Source organism: Colletotrichum aenigma, assembly GCF_013390185.1.
Source record: "Colletotrichum aenigma strain Cg56 chromosome Unknown KSG_Cg56_contig06, whole genome shotgun sequence".
NCBI lineage: Eukaryota > Fungi > Ascomycota > Sordariomycetes > Glomerellales > Glomerellaceae > Colletotrichum > Colletotrichum aenigma.
In genome coordinates this window covers 1771723-1795471 of record NW_023500912.1, presented here as the reverse complement: position 1 = coordinate 1795471, position 23749 = coordinate 1771723, and the positions used below count along the sequence as shown (strand labels likewise).

The 23749-nt window shown below is 44.0% G+C and overlaps 7 protein-coding genes across 7 annotated transcripts; 5 read left to right on the top strand and 2 right to left on the bottom strand.

Annotated features, from left to right (window-relative positions):
- Nucleotides 1-9082: 9082 nt before the first annotated feature.
- CGCA056_v009526 (uncharacterized protein) lies at nt 9083-12623 on the top strand (the record flags this gene model as incomplete). The annotated part of the gene is made up of 2 exons (XM_037324773.1): nt 9083-12027; nt 12080-12623. 2 exons carry the CDS (start codon nt 9083-9085, stop codon nt 12621-12623), a joined length of 3489 nt encoding a protein of 1162 aa, XP_037176349.1.
- Nucleotides 12624-13337: 714 nt separating this feature from the next.
- On the top strand, nt 13338-15229 carry CGCA056_v009525 (Uncharacterized protein; the record flags this gene model as incomplete). Its single annotated transcript, XM_037324772.1, has 2 exons — nt 13338-13432; nt 13507-15229. The coding sequence occupies 2 exons, from the start codon at nt 13338-13340 to the stop codon at nt 15227-15229; spliced, it is 1818 nt and encodes a 605-aa protein (XP_037176351.1).
- Nucleotides 15230-15594: 365 nt separating this feature from the next.
- On the bottom strand, nt 15595-16057 carry CGCA056_v009524 (uncharacterized protein; the record flags this gene model as incomplete). The annotated part of the gene is made up of 2 exons (XM_037324771.1): nt 15595-15693; nt 15797-16057. The coding sequence occupies 2 exons, from the start codon at nt 16055-16057 to the stop codon at nt 15595-15597; spliced, it is 360 nt and encodes a 119-aa protein (XP_037176353.1).
- A 698-nt stretch (nt 16058-16755) lies between these two features.
- aro-8 (Phospho-2-dehydro-3-deoxyheptonate aldolase) lies at nt 16756-18214 on the top strand (the record flags this gene model as incomplete). The annotated part of the gene is made up of 2 exons (XM_037324770.1): nt 16756-17219; nt 17272-18214. The coding sequence occupies 2 exons, from the start codon at nt 16756-16758 to the stop codon at nt 18212-18214; spliced, it is 1407 nt and encodes a 468-aa protein (XP_037176794.1).
- Nucleotides 18215-18858: 644 nt separating this feature from the next.
- Nucleotides 18859-20665, top strand: amdS-5 (Acetamidase; the record flags this gene model as incomplete). The annotated part of the gene is made up of 3 exons (XM_037324769.1): nt 18859-18899; nt 18966-20349; nt 20405-20665. 3 exons carry the CDS (start codon nt 18859-18861, stop codon nt 20663-20665), a joined length of 1686 nt encoding a protein of 561 aa, XP_037176462.1.
- A 430-nt stretch (nt 20666-21095) lies between these two features.
- Nucleotides 21096-22115, top strand: CGCA056_v009521 (putative methyltransferase; the record flags this gene model as incomplete). The annotated part of the gene is made up of 5 exons (XM_037324768.1): nt 21096-21131; nt 21196-21298; nt 21361-21501; nt 21553-22043; nt 22110-22115. 5 exons carry the CDS (start codon nt 21096-21098, stop codon nt 22113-22115), a joined length of 777 nt encoding a protein of 258 aa, XP_037176346.1.
- Nucleotides 22116-22540: 425 nt separating this feature from the next.
- Nucleotides 22541-22882, bottom strand: CGCA056_v009520 (uncharacterized protein; the record flags this gene model as incomplete). The annotated part of the gene is made up of 1 exon (XM_037324767.1): nt 22541-22882. The coding sequence occupies one exon, from the start codon at nt 22880-22882 to the stop codon at nt 22541-22543; it is 342 nt and encodes a 113-aa protein (XP_037176347.1).
- Between the last annotated feature and the right edge of the window lie 867 nt (nt 22883-23749).

Genomic DNA, 23749 nt, shown 5'->3' with positions numbered 1-23749 from the left:
CTATAATTAGTATACTAATTAATGTATTCTTTTAATAATTATATAAAGTTTAACATATCACTATTTGTATTTCTTCTTAAGAACTATTATTTATAATATTAAGTAGCTTTTATACAATTATAATATAACTTTTTAACTACCTTTAAAAAATCTTAATAGTTTTTTATAGTTATAATAAGACTTAGCTTATATTACTATTATAATAATAATGTTATATATTTATAGTTAGCTATAAAGACTTAATAGGGTTTTATTAATATTTTTAGAAATAATACTAGCTATATTATTTAGAGTAAAGTTTAATATAATTTTATTTAGTAATTAAGTAGTAAAAACTAATTTAAAGTTATTTATTTGAAACTAAATATATAGTATTATATTATCTTCTTTATTATTATTTAGTATAACTACCTATAAATTATATTTATAAAATAGATTTAATAGTAAGGTTTATATATTTACTCTAGCTATCTATTTATAAGTAATAAATAATTGAATATAATAATTTAGTTTTAAGTTATCTCTATATATATATTTATAAAGCTAAGAAGGATTTAAGGTTTTAATTACTAAAAATAATTTTTAATAATCTTTAGTTATATAGTAATAAATAGTTAATGCGTCATGAAGCTTATATTTTAACATATTTGGTCTTTTTATTAAAAATAGAGCTAATTTATTTTAAGAATTTATTTATGATAAATATGATATAGTTATATCTTCTTTTCATTATTAGTAGTTTTAATATATAATTAATAGTAATAATATAATATAAATATATAAATATATAAATATAACAATTAGTTACATACCTCTATATAGCTAGTATATTTATAATTTATAAATAGAGTATTATAAATAGCTTATAATATACTTCTTAAGTTATTAAGTTATATAAAATATATAGTAACTTAAAAATAGATCTATAAACTTATTGAAGCTTATATAGTTATCTCTATATATAGTTTTAAAAATATTTTATAAATACCTCTATAGAATATGTAATTAGTTAGGTATTCTTACTATAGTTCTCTATAATAATAAATTATAAAATATAAATAATAAATCTATTTAGTTATTTTTATTAAGCTTTAGGTAAATTTAAATAGTTTTTAATATTAGATTAAAAACTAGACTTTATTTATATTTAGCTATTATTTCCTTTTTAAAAGCTAAATTAACTTTAAAGATAATTATATTAATACTTTTGTATATTATTAATAAAGCTAGGTTTTATTTATTCTTATAGTTTTTAATTAGTAATTATATTAATAGAAGTTTTATAAATAGAGCTAGTATAAGTTTATTAATTATAAATACTATTTATACTTAAATATTCATCGGTTATTCTTTTTATATATTATTAAATAGAATGTTAAATTTATTAGAGTAAAGTAATAGATTATTAAAGTTAAGTTTTATTAATAACTAGGATAATATATTAGGAATCATATAAGTTTTACTTATTTTATATAAAATCTATAGCTTAAATTAGCTAATATATTCTATAGTTTTAATTAATTTCTCATTTGTAATATTTATAGTAATTAATAGGATAATGTTAAATTATTAATATCAATTTGTAAGGGGCTGGCCCCTAGGCTTGTTCAACGTAGAGGTGCCGTCGATTGACTATTCTAAGCTGAAGAAGGAAGAAGGGACTTTACAGGGATAGGCGCCTAGCGGCGGTGAAGCACACTGGGTCTAGGCGGTGTGCCACGGCAGAATAGTGCACCCAGCGGAGCTGGGTCTCGGTAGCTGCTCCGGCAAAGCCGGAGATCTCGGCCGGGCTCTAGCCCGTGACACAATTAAAGATAAAAATATAATTAGTAATAACTATAATTAGATATTATAGTATAACTATTATATGTTTAGTCTTTTTTAATATTTAAATAAAACTAAATATCTCTATTTTTATCAATTAATATCTCTTTTTAGTATTTAATAATATATATAATAAATAAGTAATAAGATAGATTATAGTTTATAGTAGTATACTTATTATTTTACTATTTAGGTTAGTAATTTTAAAAAGTAGAATAAAATTAATATAGTAAACTATTATATTAATATTAAATTTAGATATATTAAAGTCTATAAATAGTAGTTAGCTAAAGTTATAATAATAAATTATAATGTATTTAAAGAGTTTCTCTTATACTTCTTTAAATAATTAAACTTTTTTTATAATAAATATAAAGTTAATTAAGTTTAACTATTTCTTTTATTTTAGATCTTTATTAGTAATCTTAATTTTATCTTTAGTTATGTATTAATAAAATAGCTTTACTTTTTGAAACTCTAGTAGTTTAATAATTTCTATATATTAAAGTATATTATATCTAAAATAACTTATAAACGTAATAAATATTTCTAGATTATAAAATATAATAAAATATTTCATATAATAGAAAATATTAACATTTTTAGCCAGTATTATAACGCTAAAAATATTAACTTATCTACTTAATATTATAATACTTTAGAAAACAATAAATAATTTAATAGGTTTTATATTTATATTTTATTAATATAATAATTAGAATATTATATAAAAGGTATTAAAGTAGCTTTTGAAGGTATTTAAAACTATAATAATATTGTTATAATATAAAAATAGAATAATATTTTTAAATAAGCTATTTGTTTATCTCTAAATAAATATATTAATATGGTTCATCAGTCAGCCGGCTGGACCAGTCAGCCGGACGTTTTTTTCTAAACACTCTTACGTCCAAATCACTTAAACCTTTGACGCATAAAATCTCAACAACCATAATGCCAATCTACACCCAAGAAGACAAAGTCATTCTCGCGATTGAAGCGATCCGATCGACATGCGCTGCAGGTAATAACTTAAGCATTTCGCGTGCTGCAAAGACCTATGGTATCCTAAAGAGCACCTTAGCTAATAGAATGAATAACTGACTGTGATGCGGATAAGCTTAACCCTAATAATATAAACTTAATCTGATTGAAGAGAAAATACTTCTCTAATATGTTATTAAATAGGATCCCAGAGGATTTCCTTTCTGCCTCAGTAGTGTAGAAGATATAGCTAATCTCCTGCTGTGAGCCTGTAATAGTAAGCTTGTTAGTAAGTAATAGGCTAAGTGGTTTGTGGACTTATAGCCTGCTCTAAAAACTAAGTTTAAATATCTATATGATTATTAAAGGGCTCTTTAAGAAGATCTTAAGGTTATATTAAAGTAGTTTATGCTATTATGTAATATAATAGCTAAATATAGTATCTAAGAGGGGGACCTATATAATTTTGATAAAACTAGCTTTATAATAAGTATAATTATTATGTTAATAGTAGTCATATATGTTAATTAATATAGTAAAGCAAAGTCTATCTAGCTTAATAACTATAAATAAGCTATAATTATTATATATATTAATTTAGGTGGGTGGTATATCCCTCTATTTATAATTATTAAAGGTGTATATTACCTTGCTAGTTAGACTATAGAATTAGGTTTTCTAGGTAACTAAGTAATTAAACCTACTATTAATAGATAGATAGATAATTAGATAAGTTTTAACTAAATCAAACATTTTAATAAACATATTAAGAACTAAATAAAAAGTGTTTATTAGATACTTATTATTAATAGCTATAAAAGCTATTTATTAGCTAAATTTAATAATTACTATAAGCAGAATAATATTATAACTATTAGTATACCTATATATTTATTATATCTACTACAGCTATTAGATATGACCCTTTATTCACCTTTAAAATATATATAAAGTAATAAAATTAACTAATTTACTAGAGCCTCTGTAAATCATATTACTAAGTCTAAGTTCTTTATTACCTTATATTAGGCTTATAATAAGGTTTTTAATAAGGAAAACATTAGGTCTGCTTTCTAAAGCGCTAGAATTTCACTATAGGACTTAGACCATATTATCAATAAGCTTAATATATATTTACAGATGCCTACACCTCCTATAGCTAACCCTTTAACACCTCCACCTTAGCAGTTGCAAACGCCTTCTAACTTATAACAAACTATCTTATAGTCTAACTTTATTAAAAGTTATACTTCTATTTATTAAGGAAGCTTATTAATACTAATTATTACTATAGTTAAGTAATTATTAAAAGATGTATAAGTAATAGCACAGTTAATCACTATTTTGACTAATCAGCTTTAAACCTTTAAGGATATAAATATAGCACTTATTAAGCGTTAGAGGGCTAAAAGAACATACGTCCAGCTTAGAGGGGCATTTAGTATAGAGGAATCTCAGGTTTTACTTGAAGGGAAACAAAAAGGGAAACGTCCAGCACCTCAAGAGGACGACGAGGGGGGTCCATTAAAGAGAGCCCAGCTAGCTTAGAGACGCTGTGGTATGTGTGGTGAGACTGGGCATAACGCGTGAACCTATTCCAAAGATGTTGAACCCTCAGAAGATTCTGATAGCGACAACTAATAGTTGATTAAATGCGTTGTAGTTAAGAAATACTAGATGTTGTTATGTATATGGGAAAAGAACGTCTGGCTGACTGGTCTGGCTGGCTGACTGATGAACTATATTATTATTTTTATATTTTATAGTAATATATTAAAAAATATATTATTTATTTTAAGTAGTAATAATAAATATTTTGTCTAACTCTAAGTATATATATTATTAATAATAAAATATATGAATATTTATTATAATAATAAATGTTTGTTTTTAACTAAAATAAATATATCTTTTTATAACTTTATTAAGTAACTATTAAAAGAAATACTTCTATTAAAAATATATATTGATAACTATTTAATTTCCTTATTTTTTATTTACTTTTTATTAAATTATAAATACTAAAAATAAAAATAAAACTTATTTTAAAATATAAAATATTTTATTTTATTCTTTAAGTTTCTTTCTAATATATTATATAATATCTTATTCTATTACTTTTAAGTCACATATTTGATATCTTTTTAGTAGTTATTTTTCTTATTTAGGTTTTAAGCTTATATATATTTATTAGGTTTAGAGGATATCTATAAAACCTTTATTTTAAAAGATATCTATAAACTTATTAAATAGGAGTATAAAATAGTTAATTTATCTATTTTTATTATAAACTATAATCCTATTTATATATTTCTTAGTTTTAATTTTATTAAAAGCTTCTATGAATATGAATATAAATATCATATTATTAAAAATATTTCTTAATATATCTTTATTTATTAATATAGCTAATTTAGCTTTATTTTCTATTATTTACTAAATATAAGCTTTATTATTAATAAAATTTAAATTATTTATTTTTACTTTTATAAAGATAAATAGTAGTTTATTTATATTATTAATAGGTATTATATATATTATATCTATAGTAAGAATTATAATATAGCTAAAACATTTGTTATACATTATAAGCTTCAAGAGTAAATCCTCTGAAGTATTATAAATATAATAAACAATAAAGAGAAGTTATAATAATCTTAGAAGTATAATAATTATAATACTTAATTATATTATTATTCTAAGTAGAGGTTTTATTTATAGCTTATAATAAAAAGGTATAATAATCTTATATAAGTTAATATGAGCTATAGTTTTAACTAGTTAAATATTAAATTTGTTAGGGATTATAATATTATTATTAATAAGTACTTTAGTTTATAGTTTTAAAACTAATAATATTTTATAACTAAAATATATATATATTTATTATCTATTATTTATATTATAGAAATAGAAAAGAAAAGTGATGTATTTAGCTTTTTAATAGTAGTTTAAACTAATTCTATATATAATAAGTAGTTACAACTAAAGTTTAGTCTATAAGTATAAATAAGTTTTTTATAGTTATATTTTATTTATTAAAATATAGCTATAACTAATATCTCTATATATTTCTTCTTTTATTTTATTTTTAAACAACATAATTAAACTTAAGTATATATATATATATATATATATATATATATATATATATTTCTTACTCTGAATCGTATTTCTATATTTAGTAATATATTTACTATTCATATATTAGTAAATATCTTTATATTAATTGTATTTATATTATTGAATAAAGTTACTTATTCTTCTATTAACTTTATAATATTATTGATTAGTAGGTTTTCAATTAGATTAATAGTTTAAAGTTAATAAGTTTTAAAGCTATAAGTATTATATTTTTTTAATTCTAATATCTTAGATACTTTATAGTAATCATACTTTATATTAGCCTCTAAAATAAGCTATTAGAAAGAAACTTTATATAACTAACTTAAGTAATTAAATAGCTTATTACTTAATAAAAACTCTTTTTAATAAGTTTAACATTTATATAAGTTTAAAGTTATAATACTAAAATAAATAGTTTTATTAAATTCTTTTATACGTATTAATAAATAGTTAGCTATAGTTTTAAGCTTTATATTACTGAAGTTAAAGCTTACACTTTAAACAGCTATTCTATTTTGATAGAATCTATTTATATATCTAATTTATAAAGACATATTAAGAAATATCTTTTTTTATATCTTTATTAGCTATATAAATAGTAATATATCTAAGTTATTAAGATAAATTATAATTACTTTATTATTAAGTATTTTAAAAGTTAGCTAGTTAACTTCATAAGTTTATAACTAAAACAGCTTCTTATTATAAGCTATAACTAATATTTTACTAGTTTTAATCTTTTAGTAGCTATTACTAATTATTAAGTATTTACTATTTATTTATTATAAATAGGTTATAAAGTATTATAAGCTAAAGATATTTATATAATTAATAAGGTTAGCTTTTATAGCTTTAGTTTTAATAACCTTAATACTAATTATATAAGATATTATAATTCTATAGTCAATTTAAATATTTAGAAAAATTATTATTTTAGTAGAAATTAAATTCTATTTATTAGTTTAAAAAAAGAAAGTCTTATCATATAATTAGAATATATATATATAAAATATTTAAGCTATTATAGTTAATATTAATAGTAGCTATTATTATTACTATAAGTAGTAATCTATAGCTATCTAAATAAGAATACTTTCTTAATTATTAATCTTATTAAGGAATTATACTAAAGTAGTTATATCTATAGACTTATCTAGCTAAGCTTAGATTTATCTATTAAATACTTTAAAAACTATTTTTAGTTAGATATATAAGTCTTTAATTTTAGTATTATGAATATTATAAATTATAGTTTATACAAATAATTAAGTAGTATATTTTTAAATAAGTGATCAAACAATAAGCTTTTATCTATAGAATACTTATAATATATCTAAAAAGGTCTATTTAAATTGATTTTATAATATTACTATTAGAAAAGATAATAATTTAACTAAAAGATTAGTCTTTTTTTAATATTGTAAGCTTACTTATATATTAAGCTAAAGTAAAACTTAATAAATATAATAACTAGATTCTTTTTATAGCTTATTTATTTTAAATAACTACTAAATATTATAAATAATTATAAGAAATATATGTATCTATATAAGTTATATGTTTAAGTTTTAATATAATATTATCATAAAAAAGTTTTTAGCTATTAAATTAAAAAACTAACCTTTTTAGTCTTAAAAATAATAATATTTTAATATATTACTAATAATATATCTTTATACTACTAGAATATATCTATGGTTATTAATACTATGTATACTATCTATATAATTATAGCTTTATTAAGAATAATAAATAGTTAAAATATAATATCTCTTATTATATTATTCTAGCTTAACTTTAATATTAATAAAATAGACATTAATAGAGAGATATTATAAAATATAATTAAATATTAATATGAAGAGGTAAATTTATTATTTAAATTAGTTTATAAGAATTATTCTATTAATTCTATTAAGCTATTACTAAAGAGGAGGGAGTTAATATTTCTATAATAAGAAACTTAGAATTAATTAAAAATAATAGCTAAATCTTCCTCTCTAAACTATAAATAGAGATAAATAGTAGTTCTCTATATGAAAAGTATAATAAGTAGTTAAATTAAGTTAGCTAAATTAAAAATAAATATTATTATAGTTCTAATAAGAATAATAAACTATAGAGATATATTAACTATAATAATATTAAAAGCTTATCTATGTATTAGCTTTATTATCATATATTAAAAAAGATTTAAAATATAATTAAAACATCATTTCATCTTTTAAATAATTCAATTTATTCAATAGAATAATCCTTTTTAATTGAATTATCTTAATAGTTAATATTAATATTAATAGTAGTTAAGATATAGTTAGTTTATTTTATGTTAACGAATATAATCTTCTATAATATATAGTAATTAAGATAATTTTAATACAATTATAAATATTATTAAATAATAAATAAAATTAATCACACAGAGATAGTTAATTTAGTTACTTTAAAAAGTTATAATATAGTACAATTTACTTAAGGTCTTAGTATAATATAATATTAAATATCTTAATATTAGTTACAATAATCCTCTAGATCTTAGCTATAAGAAAGGTAGAGAGAATAAGAAAAATTAAAATAGACTAGTAAGAAGTAATAAAAATATAATATAATTAATTTCTAATAGTAATATAAAAGCTATAATGGAAAATTTAATACTTAGTAGTTTTAAATTAACTAGTTATATTACTAATTTACTAGAGGTATATATAGGTATAGATATATAATGTTAAAGTTACTTATTCTTCTATATATCTAGTAGGGTAGTTACTTATAGTGACCTATTGCTACTAATAAGGCCGCCCTGTAGCAGCTGGGGTCTATAGCAATAACGCTGCCGAAGCTGGCGGCCGGCTGGCACTTCCCAGGTACCACCTGGCAATGGCTCAGGGGACCCCCAATCACGGACGAGGGTTGCAGCGCTCCGAAAGTGGGTCATGTCAATGTTGACCTGGCAACGGCAATTACGCGAAGATCCATATCAACAAAACCCTCGCCCGCTCTTCCCTGAACGGGGAGCTTCCCAATCAACATCACAGCATCATGAACTAACCGCCAGCATCCTCTTTCCAACCAACGCTTTACTAACCAACCAGCCAAACGACAACCTTCTGCACCATCTTTGCTTTTTCCACCCAACTTTCCGCACAAGATGGAGCCCCAATCACCCCCCAAGCGCATCACGCGTTCCAGAGCCGCAAAGACGGGCGAGAGCTCAACAACCACGAGAGCCACCAAGATCGTGACCGCAGCTGCCAAGGCAAAGTCGACTGCCACCGCCCCGACGCGCTCTACCTCAGCCAAGAGGAAGACCCGATCAGACGACCACGAAGATGAAGAACACAACGAGCAAACACAAGAGTCAGAACCCGCCGTGCGTGCCACCAGAGCTACGCGAGGCCGCCCCAAGAAGACCGTAGAGGAGCCCACAGCACCAGCTGCCCGAGAGCCCTCAACATCAAGTACGGCGCCCGGCAGAGCCACCCGCGCGCGAGCCACTGCACGCAAGGTCTCTGCCGCCGAGCCGCCAGCTCCCAAGGAAGAGCCGCCCAAGCCCACTCGTGGCCGGCCCAGGAAGGTGGTCCAGCCTGCAGAGGAGGCCCCTGAGAAGGAGGCAGAGCCAGTAAAGAAGACGACGCGCACCCGCGCAGCACCGGTCACAGCAGCAAAGCCCGCCGTCAAGAAGACGGTAACATTCCAAGAACCCGAAAAGGAAAACATCGCTCCTGACGCAAGCAAGAAGACGGCCGACAAGTCCACAACTGCCACTGGCCTCCGGGCCAGACCGGTGCGAAAGCCTCCTGTTCCCAAAGCCCCGACGAGAGCCACCCGCAACGCTGCTGCTGCCACCACGAAGACGGAGAAGACGCCGCTCAGCCCTAAGAAGGTCACGCAGATTCCCATGTCTCAGGACTACTCCGAGGACGAGCTGGCTGGAGAGAATACGCCCCCGAGACCCATGATGAAGAGCCCTACCAAGCCTCCGGCGAGCGTCCTTGGCTCCTCCAAGAAGCTCAACTTGAAGCCTGTCGAGAAGTCGGCGGATTCCAAGGAGGACCAAGACGGCGAGGGCGCCGATACAGAAACCCAAGAAGACGAGGTTACCAACGTGCTGGCCTCGCCTGCCAAGAGACTGCCTCCTTCTCCTTTCCGGGATACGATGAAGTCCCCTGCCAAGCGTGTTGAGGGTGTTTCATTGAAGCCCGCGTCCATGTCCACCGCTGAGGGCGTCGCTCCCACGCCTCTCAAAGCTTCGTTGCTTCACTCTCCCGCCAAGCGACCGCAGTCAGCCATCAAGCCGTTCGCTTTGCCGACTGCGGGTCACGAGGAGAAGAAACTCTCCAACTTCAAGGCTTCCCTCCTTCAGTCGCCTGCTAAGCGACCTTTGTCTCCAATCAAGGGTCTGGCCAAGCCTCAAGAGGCTGTTGAGGAGATGCAGTCTCCCGCCACGAAGCCTCTGCTCCTCTCCACCCCGACTGCTCTGCCCCCTGCCAAGAGATCTTCTGAGAAGTTGATGGAGGAAGAGACTGGCCACAGCGATGACGAGGAGGAGCAACTCGACGAGGTTGCCGAGGCCATGCTCAATGAGTCGATTCACTTGGAGGAGCCCATGCAGTTCCCTGGCCGGCTGTCTGCTGTTCTTCCCAGACACGCCGACCCCGTCTTCAAGAAGGACATGCCCGCTCTTGAGGCGCCTGAGGAGGATCTGGCCCAGACTGAGGAAGTCGACGTTGTCGATTCTGAGGAGGCTCCCCAGGAGGAGGACGACTTCGCCACTGAGGACATGCCGGAGTTCGACGGAGAGCCCATGATGCTCGACGAGGACTACTTCCAGCCTCAGGCTCAGAGCACCCTGGCCCCTCAGCCCGCGTTCAACGTGCCCACTGGTATCTTTGGCCTTCGCCAGAAGGACATGGACCCTTACCATAGCATGGACTCGGACTCAGACGACGAGCTCGCCAACAGTCCTCGTGTCTCCGCAGTCGAGAAGTTTGTCCCTCTTACCCCCACTCCCAAGGCTGCTCGCCGAAGCAACGTCATGCCGAGAGTCTCCAATGTTGGTTTCACTCCTCTGGCCCAGAAGCTGAACGCTTGGTCCGCTGGAAGCCCTACCAAGGACTCCAAGACGCCCGTTGCCAAGACTCCCCAGGCTTCGGCGGACTCTGCTCCCGTCTCTGGCACTCCCCGTGCGTACGACTCTCCCCTCAGAAGCACCTACTTCGAGGATGAGATGACTGTTCGTGCCGACATGGAGGCGCAGAACGAGATTGAGGCTGCCATTGAGGCTGAGATCTCTGCCGCCGGCGAGGAGATCGAGTTCGACGATCTCATGGTTACCGACGAGGACATGGCTCTCGCCGCCGAGGCGAATGAGATGTCTCTGATGGAGCCGGGGCAGCTGGATGACATCGTCAACACTTCCAACAGCTTCGAGGACACCCTTTCTGAGGCGAGCCAGGAGTATGGCGACGAAAACGAGATGCCTGTTGATCCTGCCATGCTGAACGGAGCCTCCATTCCGCCAACGACCCCCAACAGAATGATCAACCGCGAATTCCACACCGTCTCCAAGGTCCCTCTCAAGGCCGCTGACGAGTCGACTCCCCGACCCAAGAAGAAGCGCGCTGCCAGCATCTCCCGACTCCCGGCCAGTCGCCCGACTCAAAATCTTAACAGGAGCGCCACTGTCATTTCCTACTCGCCCGGCAAGAACAAGTCTGAGTCACAGGAGACAGCTGAGCCTGAGTCGGCGCCTGTGACTCCGGCGAAGTCTGACATCTGGTCCTCGCTTGGAACCCCGGCTCGCACTCCTCATCGCAACCTCAGCCCTGGTCTGCTCCGCGGCGCAGTTGTCTTCGTTGACGTTCACACAACCGAGGGCGCGGATGCGAGCAGCATCTTCGTCGAGCTCCTGACCCAAATGGGAGCTCGCTGCGTCAAGACTTGGGCGTGGAACCCGAATGCGGCCGACAACTCTGACATGTCCAAGGTCGGCATCACCCATGTAGTCTTCAAGGACGGTGGCAAGCGTACCATGGAGAAGGTCAGGGAGACGAACGGCATTGTTCACTGTGTTGGTGTGTCCTGGGTGCTCGAGTAAGTTGTTCCTCATGGTTCTGCATGTGAATAATTACTAACAAGATCACAGCTGTGAGCGTAAGAATGAGTGGCTTCCTGAGGATGAATACTCCATCGACACTTCTCTGGTTCCCCGCGGAGGCGCCCGTCGCAGGAAGAGCATGGAGCCCACGGCCCTCGCAAACCAGAACGGCATGCTTGTTCCTTCACCTGTCAAGGGTGGCCGCGACAACAAGACCGCGCCCAACACACCCATGAACCGACGTGACAGCACCGTCTGGATGCACACTCCTTCGGACGAGGCGGACGATGAGGAGGTCGATTGGGAGGGACTCATGTCCCCTGTTCCCGTGACTCCTGCCCCGGATGCTCTCGCCCGCTACGCGGCAAATGTCACCCCCGAGACACCCGGTGCCACTGACTACGACTCGTCTCCCACCAAGCTGCTGATGCAGACATGCCCTCCCAAGAACAACGCTTTCGCCGAGATGGGCGATGGCATTCTCAAGAGGGAGAAGGACGAGACCGTGATGCAGCGCTTGATGGCCGCCCGCAGGAAGAGTCTGCAGTTTGCTCCCAAGATCGGAAGCCCGTTGGCTAAGGCTTGGCGATGAACATTTTGATATTTTGCGAATGTCTTTTTGGTCATGATACTGACCGCCTGTTGTGCGACGGAACTTGCTTTGAAATATCATAGACGGCGTTTGGTGGATATGGATACGGACACGGGGGTACGGGAATGGTGTTCAGGACTATCGGATTGGCTTGTACATCACAATAAACGCGATCGCAGACGCATCGCCTGTTCAGAACAAACATGTTTGGAATTGTCACCATCAATGAGCTTGATCCACGTTAGGGAGTCGTTGCTTGTCAGACGTGAGAGCTACCCTGGCCCCCGTCCCGAATCTGGCAAGGTGACGCATGTCGGCCGCGCGTTCTTTTGATTGGACCAGCCTTGTCCGGAATCTTGACTCGAGCCATGATTGATAACAGATCCGTGTTCGACACACTCGATACCGCAACTCCGAGCGTCCGTGTGGCGAATATGTGATTTTTCCTCATTGCTCATACTTGCATTCTTGATCAATAGAGCTCACGTCAAGATGATATTGAAGGGAATTTTATGGAGCTGGGCGCTGCTGGCGCCATGTGTTGTCGCGGCGCAGCAGAAGCCGCTCGGCGCGGGAATACCGAAACATGAACATCAGCAGCAGGCTTCGTGGAGACGGGACCTCAATTTCTCATCGCCGGCGCCGCATTTATTCGCGTCCGCGTACGGGCTGCTCCAGCAGTGGAGCAACACCGTGTTTCCCAATGGCCACACGATGGCGGCGGTGGAGATTCCGGCGTTCACGCTGCTGTATCACGGGCGGATGGACGAGGAGGACGCGCCGAGTCCGGAGTGGCTTGCCTTTGATATGTGAGTCTTTGTGTGAATACCCGTTTGAGAGAATGGCGCACGTATCACGAGAGGTTGTCTGACGCCGGACACAGAGAGATGGCCTACGGGATCATGGGCTCAACCCGCCAGAGCTTCATGCTGAGCTACCAGACGACGCGGCCCGTCAAGGCGCTCTACTTTGACGGGGAGTCTGCGGCGCTGATGGGGCTCGGGCAGCTGGACACGCAGATGCTGCACCTGTACGGCAACGTGACCGGTCCGGATAGCGGTGGTGGGATGTGGAGGGGCCTGGAGCCGGAGTACGAGCGGGCGATGGGGCTGTGCGACTGGCTTGCGGAGCGGGGGCTCGGGGGTGTCGGCGGGTTTGAGGGGGTGGTGAGGATGAATGCGGGGTTTGAGGTTATCTGGTGCGATTTCGGGAGCGGGAGTTTGAGGTTGGTTAGTAGGGGGAACGTGACGGCGCCGCAAATGCGGGAGGTTAAAACGGCAGCGGTGGATAGGGAGGAGGAAGAAGGGGGTGAGGTGAAGGGGAGGGGGAGCGTGCCGACGTCGGTGTACCCGCTCCCGCCGCAGCCTACGAGGACGGATCGGCCTGTGAGCCCAACGAAGCCTGCTGTGCCGCCGAACTGGCGCGGGATTATGGGTCCCTCCGACCGGGAGCCGTTCCTGCAGAGCCAGGGGTGGGGATGGTTTTCTTCGGGGACGTGGCATTATGGCGGCAGCGGGATGGGGCCTGGGAGGGGAGAGACCAGAGCGAAGGTTACGGCGTGCGGGATCGCGAGCTGGTATTCGGGCAGGTTCTGGGGGTCGCTTGTGGAGGAAGAGGGGAAGAGACTGAATCTGACGCGGGATGGGTTCTGGAGCGGGCTGGATGGGGGGAACAGGAGCGTTGCGATGGATGAGCTTGGGAGGAGGAGGAGGCTGCATCATCTCGAGGGCGTGAGTGAGCAAGCGGCGGCGCGAATGAGAGGGGAGACGGAGGCTATGTTGAGGGATGTGCTGGAGGGGGGGAGGTGTAGTGGCATGGTCTGGGTAGATGTGTTTGCGGAGATTGTGCAGAGGAACGCTGGGCATCTGATGGCGCTTGAGAGGGCGGCGAAGTGGGCGGGAGATGAGGGAAATATCACCGAGGTGAAGGAGTGGTTGTACAAGTTGAGGGGCCGGAGCCACATGTTTCTGGTGTCGTTCCTGGAGTACCCGAACGAGATTGGCAGGGGAACGTGGGACGTTCAGGGGCCGCTCTTCGGGGAGACGTACTCCAGATGTCGGTACCGGTACACGAGGCTGCTGGTTGATATTCCCATGAAGCCGTGGGAGACGGACCTCAAAGACGCTGTCGAGGAGGTCATGGGCGGGATATGTGCTGTGTTGCTGGAAGTCGGATTCGAGGTCGAGAGGGCTTGGTACGCGCTGGAGGAGGGTGCCGGCGCGAGCTTGGTGAAGCTGGCAGAGAGATGGGAGGATAGTGTTCGGGGTCTGAGGGCCTGGGTCGGATGGGAGGGAGAATTCATCAGGTGCGGCAAGGTTTGCGAGTGGGATGAGCGGTGTTACATCCCCATGTGGCCGCTTTTGAAGTCGGTATGGGGCGGCAGACGGCCGAGGCCTCCGCCTAGGGACGGGCCTGGGAATGGAACGGAGCCGAGGCCGGGGCCGCCTCCGGGCAAAGGACGCGGGCCGGGATATGGAGGTGGACACAGGGGCCCGGGCTATGGGATGCCGGGGCGAGGGCCCTCTTGGATGGGCGACGAGACTGACTTGTGGGAGCCCAAATGTGTGAAGATGGACGACATCATGCCCAGGCCGAGGGCAGACTAGACTGTGGTCACTGGTTCATTTCAGAAAGATTGATTTCCTCCTTCGTTTGGTATAGAATCATGGCGTGGGCTGTCGATTGTACGTCTACCTCGAGAACAAAACAACGAGGTCTGCCAGAATTTCGAGGGCATTGCAGACGAGGCGACTCTAAACATCTAAATATCCTTCACTTGGTAGCGAGCATGTTTCATTTTATGTAAATTCAAGCTTGACTTTTTGGTCATCTGATCTGGTCCGAGGTTAGCTTGCCGCTGCAAGTGACGAAGCCAAGATTGACGTACCAAGGTATAACACGAATAATCTTGTGTCTCAATCTAGACTTTCAACTCTATAGCCTTGCCGATATTCCGTCCCAATTCCTCATTTCATGCGCTAATGTACGCCTTCATCGCCTTGACCGCATCGCCGTCGTTGGCCTTCAGCAGCTCTGTCGCCTTGGCCTTGGGGAGTTCCAGCTCGTCAACCTGCAATTTGATTCGTTAGAAAAATTCAATCTTATCTTATCCCGAATTTCCCCCCTCGGGAATGCGGCTCTGTCTGCAAAGGTAGATCTAGAGGGCTACTGACCAGCAGCGTCACGTCGGCAGCGTCGACCTTGACGTTCTTGACCTCCTTCTTGGCGGCCGTGGCACCTCCCAGGCCCCTGATGGCCTTCTGCGCAGCCTCGGCGTCGACCTTGTCCTCGGAAGCGTCGTCGCCGCGGGCGTCGAGGCTCGCGAGCGCGGAAGCGGCCTTGCGGTCCTCGGCGGACTTGGCGGGCTGGACCTCCTCCTCGACGTCACCGCCGGTGGCGCCCTCGACAACGGCAGGGGGCTGCTTCTCGGACATGTTTGTAGCTATTCGGGTAATCGCTCGGTCGTCGGGTGTGCGAGGCCGTGGGGTCGGTTGGTGTGCAGTCTGATGTAGCTGTGAGGTTCGCAATCGTGGAGGCACGTCCAGCAGCAGCAGCAAGTGCGAAGCTGACCTGAGTGCACAGGGCAGGCAGTTTGGAATTTGTGGTGGGGCAGTTCGAGGTGGGGGATGTGACGGGGGGAGGGGCACCACAGAGGGGGAAGCTTTGGCGTAGGTGTCGCCCTCACCGACGGTGAGCCATCTGAGAAGGTCCGGTAGGCTTCGGCACAGCGTTGCCCTGGGGAAATCGCAAGGTGGTGCAACTTTAAGCACTAACTTGCTAGGTTCCGCGGGCTGGACGGATGCTCTGGTTCCTGGTCTATTTTTGCATGGCGTAAATTGCCTGCCGCCATTGGCCAATTTGACTTCCGCACCGTTGCATGTTCGATTTTTCTCCCCTGTGCTGCCCATTGAGCCACATTGTTCATGTCCCTGCATTCTGCCCATTGAATAAGACTGACTCACTATGCGGATGGCTCCTGCTCTCAAAAGAGTCATTCCGTCTTTGCATTGAGCTGCTTCACTTCTCTGACAGCTCTACAACTCCTTCCTCCCCCTCAATCGACTCCTTCTTCTGTCGTTGCACCTCCTCTTAGCAAACGCCGTCTTCCTCAGAGATCCTCCAAAACACCGCCATGTCCTCCACAACCTGGTCGCCTGATTCCTGGCGGTCAAAACCCATCAAACAGTCACCCGCATACCCAGACGAGGCGGCGCTCCAGAAGTCGGTCAAGGAACTCGGCCGTCTGCCTCCCATTGTTCACCCCAAGGAAATCGTCGCCCTGAAGCAGCACCTCCGCGATGTGGCTCTGGGTGAGGCCTTCCTGCTGCAGGGCGGCGACTGCGCCGAGCTCTTCGACTACTGTGAGCAAAACACCATCGAGTCGAAGATTAAGCTCCTGCTGCAGATGAGTCTGGTCCTCATTTGGGGTGCCGACAAGCGCGTCGTCCGTATTGGGCGCATGGCTGGCCAGTATGCGAAGCCCAGGTCTAGTCCGACTGAGATGGTGGACGGTGTGGAGCTGCCGTCTTTCCGGGGCGATATTCTCAACGGCTTCCACGTCGATGAGCGGACCATTGACCCTCAAAGACTGGTCAAGTGAGTCGCCCTCATTATAAAAGCTTCAAGTAACCTAAGCTAACAAAAATAGGGCTTACCAGTACTCATCAGCAACCCTCAACTACATCAGAGCATCTCTCTCATCCGGCATAGCCGATCTCCACAGACCGCTCGACTGGGGCCTCGGTCACGTCCGGGACCCGGAGCTCAAGAGGAAGTACTCGGAAGCCGTCCTCTCCCTGACCGACATGCTCCGCTTCCTCCACACAATCGGCGCCGACAAGAGCGACAAGCTCGACACCGTCGACCTCTTCACCAGCCACGAGGGCTTGCTTCTCGAATACGAGCAGCCGCTGACCCGCCTGCTGGAGACGCCGGCCCCGCGCCCCACACTCAACGGCGGTGGTGCTGCCGCCGAGACCAAGAAGGAGTACTACGACACCTCGGCGCACTTCCTCTGGATCGGCGACCGCACCCGTCAGATCGACGGCGCGCATGTCGAGTTCTTCAGGGGCATCGCGAACCCCATCGGCATTAAGGTCGGCCCCACCACGCCCACCGACGACTTGCTCGCTCTGCTCCGCACCCTCAACCCGGACAAGGAGCCGGGCAAGATCACCCTCATCACTCGTTACGGCGCCGCCAAGGTGCGCTCACTGCTGCCGGCGCACATCAGGGCCGTCGAGGACAGCGAGTACCGCCGCTGCGTTGTCTGGCAGTGCGACCCCATGCACGGCAACACGGTCTCGACCGGGGGCGGCATCAAGACACGTCGGTTCCGGGACATTTTTGAGGAGCTTCAGGAGACGCTACGGATTCACAAGGAGCAGGGAAGTTACCTCGGTGGTGTGCATTTGGAGTTGACTGGCGATGCAGTCACGGAGTGTCTGGGTGGCAGCGAGGGACTGGACGAGGATGACTTGTCGACAAACTACACCAGTTTCTGCGACCCGAGACTGAACGAGAAGCAGGCGCTTGAGTTGGCGTTCTTGATCGCGGACCATTACAGAAACGAGAGAAGACCAGTTGTTTAGACGGGGGTTACGCATGGTTGAAGGGTGGATGCATGCCGGGCATACTGTGATCACTAAAAGCAATTCTTTACATGAAATTCAGCAGGTTTATGGTTATTGATATCTCTTTTACTTGAACTCGTACATCGTGGTAACAAATGCAAACTCACAACACGGCCGGAGTGCTCAGACGGACAAGATGCACATCATCAGCGTCGTCCGTGCCCCGGAAAGGCCTGCCTATTACTGCAGACACCAAACACCCGTCAACCGAACCCGCACCGACAGTTCAGGGCGCAGAGGACCGAAGAAGTGGGCCCCAACACTGAGCCCGCGCCGCTAAACCGTGGCCCAACAGGGAAGTTTCAAACGGATATCAGCGGGCCAACAGGTGAGGTGAGATAAGCCAGTGCGCCCTGCGCTCCTTTCCCCAGTTCCGATAAGGCGAGCGGGGCTTCCCCGCGGCTCCGACTAGAACCCCCCGTGACCGGTGTAAGTAGTACTGTAGTCCCCTTCCTCCCTTGAGGTGTCCCAATGCAATCCTCACCTTACACACACCATCTGTCGTAGCTCAAGCTATCCTCGTCTCATCTCACTCGGGAGCTAATACCAACTTCACCTCAACCTAGTGATCACCTACTCACAACCCACTTACGGCTTACAAGATGGTCTACCCATTGGACTATCTCCAACACCGCCGTGACTGGTCAGCCAAGCTACCCCAATATCCAGCCCCTCAGAATGAATGCCGGGGTCACTAACACGACTCCAGCCAATTCAAGCAGTCTGAACGCGCGGATAGGATCAGCCGCCTCACAGCCTACCAGGGCCCCTTCTCATCTCAAGACCGCCAGATACTAGACAGGCCCATCGGCGAGCTCGTGCAAGATGTCCACAGGACCGTCCTGAAGCCAATTGACATCCTGAAAACCTACGGTAAGGTCGCCCTCAAGGCTCATGGGCGCACAAACTGCCTCACGGAGATCATGATCTCAGACGCCGAGAAGTGGGTTGAGGACGGCTCGATCAACATGAAGGGGCCCCTGGCCGGCATCCCCGTCAGCCTCAAGGACACCATCGTGGTGGGCGGCTACGACACCACCGTCGGCTTCAGCAGCTTCGTGGGGAACAAGACGCCGCTGGACGGCCCCGTGGTGCGGCTGCTGAAGGACGCCGGCGCGGTGCCGTACGTCAAGACGAATCTGCCCATCACCCTCCTCAGCTTCGAGTCCACCAACGACGTCTGGGGCCGGTGCAAGAACCCGCACAACACAAAGTACTCCCCGGGAGGCTCGACGGGCGGCGAGAGCGCGCTGCTGGCGATGGGCGGACGCATCGGCATCGGCAGCGACGTCGCCGGCAGCGTGCGCGCCCCCGCGCACTTCTCCGGCTGCTACAGTCTCCGCTGCTCGACGGGCCGCTGGCCGAAGCTGGGCTTCTGCACGAGCATGCCCGGCCAGGAGGGCGTGCCCTCGGTGTACAGCCCCATGACGCGGACCCTCGACGACCTGCGGTACTTCACCCGCGCCGTCGTCGGCATGGAGCCGTGGAAATACGACTACAGCGTGCACTCCTTGGCGTGGCGGGACGACGTCGAGCAGGAGTACCTCGAGAAGCCCAGGCTGCGCGTGGGCGTCATGCGCACCGACGGCGTGGTCGACCCCAGCCCGGCGTGCCGCCGCGCGCTCGAGATGGTCGAGGTCGCGCTGCGGAAGGACGGTCACGAGATCGTCGAGATCAGCCCGCCGTCGCCGTACGAGGCGCTCAAGACGGCGGCGCTGGCGCTCAACGCCGACGGGTGCAAAATGTTCGACTCCTTCTTCCGCGCCGGCGAGTGGAACGACCCCGGCGCCGCGCAGATGAAGTTCCTCATGAACCTGCCCGGCCCGCTGCGGTACGCGTACTACCTGTGGGTGAAGTACGTCCGCCGGGACGCCATGTGGGCGGACCTGATCCGCGACTGGCGCCCGCAGACGGCGTTTGAGAACTGGAAGCTCGTCGCGCGGAGGGAGGCGCACCGGCTGAACTGGTTCAACTGGTGGAACAAGGTCGAGGTCGACTTCCTCATCACCCCGCCCAACGCGACGCCCGCCGTGCCGCATGATGGTATGAAGGATGCCTGCAGCAGCTGCGGGTACACTTTCCTCTTCAACCTGGTGAGTCTTGCATGGGCTGTGTTGAATTGCAGTATTCCACTAACGGAGTGCGTAGCTCGATTACACCGCCGGCGTCATCCCCGTGACCCACGTAGACAAGGACCTGGACCAGCTTCCCGCGGACTTCAACATCAAAAAGCTCAACGGCATCGCCCAGGGCGCGTATAAGCTGTACAACGCCAAGGATATGCACGGTCTCCCCGTTGGAGTTCAGGTCGTCGGCAGGAGGTTGGAGGAGGAGAAAGTTCTTTCCATCATGAAGAGGGTCGAGGATGCTTTGGGAGATGACAAGTACAAGCTGCTTGAGATCGACTAGGTCCGGAGAGGAGCTCTCTGTGTAGGCCTTGCCAGGGATTCTTGCGTCAGCTACGTAGCTATTGTGGATTGAAAAGGACATCAATGACACCCCGACGTTTGGCCGATTTCGCGACGGATATTTAATGCAAAACGCCCCATTGGAGGCCGCTTATTCCAAGCTGAAGATCGTATTTTCCGGATATAAGATGCCAATTGATTGACTTTCGGGTAGTCCTTGCCGTGTAAGTGGTTTGGAGATGCGGGGCTGCGGCCGCTGAGGCTGGTCCGAGATCGGACTGCGGGGTGCCATCCACTCTGACTTCACCTCGTTTGACGCGCGCTGGTGTAAGTCCTTCAAGACGAGTACTTAAGGAGCTAGGATTCCATGGTCGATAATCCTCGAGCCAAGCAGTTTTATTTTCAATCAGCACCAGACCCAAGACCACATCATGGCCGCACAAAAGGAAGACAAGTGGACGACGGAGGTGAGCTCTCTATCCGACCCAGCATCCAAGCACATGCGATGAACCGCTGACTTACACGTCGCAGGCGTACCAACACTCTGCCTCGTTCGTCCCAAAGCTCGCGACCAAGGTCGTCGGATGGCTCGACGTCCAGAAGGACGATGTAATCCTCGACATTGGCTGCGGTGGTGAGTCCCTCCTCTCTCTCTCTCCAATCTCATCAAACCCACATATACTAACAAACCGTCAGACGGCATCCTCGACGTCGAGTTCGGCAAGATCCTGTCTCAAGGCAGCGGCTCGCTTCACGGAATCGACGCCTCGCCCTCCATGATCACCGCCGCCAAGAAACTCGTCGCGGACGCCGGCCTGTCCAACTGCAAGTTCGAAGGTACCTTTCACCCGCCTCCAAAAACCCACCCACCTACTAACACACCCCAAGTCCTCGACGCGACCAAGATCGCAACCTCATCCACCCCCGCCCTCCAAACCCCAACCTTCACAAAAGCCTTCTCCAACGCCGCGCTGCACTGGATCCTCCGCCCGCCCGGCGCCCAGATCCCCGTCTTCACCGCCGTCCGCGACGCCCTCCTCCCCGGCGCGCCGCTCGTCCTCGAGATGGGCGGCCTCGGCTGCGTCTGCGAGATGCGCACCGCGCTGCTGATGGCCGTCTCGCGGCGCGTGGGCATCGACAAGGCGAAGGAGGTCGATCCCTGGTTCTTCCCCGACGAGGCGTGGCTGACGAATGCCCTTGAGAACGAGGTGGGCGGGTGGAAGGTGGAGAAGATCGAGCGCGAGTGGCGGCCGACGATCGCGGACAGGGGCGGCGTGGAGGGGTGGTGCCGGCTGATGGGCAAGGAGCTGCTGGACGCGGTGGAGGATGGGGAGGAGAGGGAGAAGTGCGTGAGGGAGGTGGCGGATGTTTTGGAGCATGTGTGTGCTGTGCCGGGCGGGGGGCATATGATTAGTTATGTGAGGTTGAGGTGTGTTGCGAGGAAGATTTAGAGACCGTTTGCGGAGATGTTGTGACGAGACACAAGGCGTCTTTTTGCAGTTTGAATTGAGGTCATGAGTGGTCATAGACCGGAGATAGATCAGGGTACTACTGTCTTTGTGCAAGTCGTTCGAATTGGCCAGGATAAGTCTGTACACATGTAAAAGTTTCCCACAGACTTTTGAGCCATAGGTCCCCTCGAAACATTCGGTTTACAAGCTATTTTGAGGTGTGCATGTGCTTATTTGGTTTTCTACTTCGGCTTATTCAGTTGTAATGGTGTATCGGAGGCAATGGTCAGGCCAGTCGTTCCTAGAAAAATCCATATCTCAGTTGCTAGGGGGTTGTGGTCGTCAAATTGGGCCCTCTGCTAGGTTACTCAGAGGTTCCAGTAGTAAATCTTTTGGTGCCCTGAGTACATATGCGTTTTGCCAGTCTAGAAAGCGTGCCAGCTCTGCCCGAGAGCCTCCTTGGTGTGGAACTCGTTGCGAACAGGAACGTCTTGCGGATTGTTAACGTCGACGCCGGCGCCATGCCGCAAGTCATGGGGTTTGAAGCGCTCTTTCAACCCGGCGGCGGCGGTGAATTTTTTGATAGCCCATGAAGTTGATCCTCTGGTCGATGGTTTATCTAGCTGTACCTCACACGACGTCGAAAACTGCGGGAATACTGGTCTCAGAGGATGGACCCAATCGACTAATGGTACTGTCTTAGGAAGAGTCTTGGTGCATGGTTCGTCGAAGGTTTTTGCGTCGACCGCCCCGAATCTAATAGCCATGACAACTAGACAGTTCAATGGGCAGAGGTACGGGACGGTGCAAGTTTTAAGCGTGATGACTCGCTTCCTGTCATCGGATCGACTCTCTCCGTACAAAAGAGTTAGCTCTCGGGACGATGACGGCGGACGATGACGGCGGACGATGACGGAGGACGATGACGAAGGACGATGACGAAGGACGATGACGAAGGACGATGACGGAGGACGATGACGAAGGACGATGACGAGGGACAATCAAGAATGTGATGAAGGCCGTTCCTTCGCCTTCGGTTACTCGGAAGCATCCCGCTCGACCGGTTTTCCCGCAATCCACGACAAAAGAGGCTCGCCGTTTCGACATCTTCAGCGATGCGACGTATCGCTCTGTCTTCGCCGAGGATGACCGCATTTCAATCGACGCTCAAATCGGTACTCACTGGCAGAAAGGCAGAAAGTAAGTCCTCCTACTTCACCGCGGTCGATTTCGACGTTGCTTCTCTATCCAAAGCCGTCAGCATGGGAATAAATTTTTGAAGAAGTTCATGAAACCCACAGAAACCAAGCAAGGATTAAATAATGATTGTAGAACTTGATGTTTGTATGTAACTTTGAGGAATAGAGACATGTTGAGGAAGTTTCGAGCCCACCCAGTAGGGGTTTCCACAGTACGGAAAAAGGAGTAAAAGCACCTCGGTCAGTGCCCAGTCCAGTAGCTGAGGAATAGAGACATAACGTTACCCATGCTGCCTCGTTGCTCATATCGGTATCATAGTTCAGCAAGAACATGTCGCTCTTTCGGCGAGACGAGACAGATGGCACCTTTATGTTCTAGGAGGGTAAACCGACCCGCTGGTTTGAAGTCTTCAAGAGAGCGACCATTTGGAGACA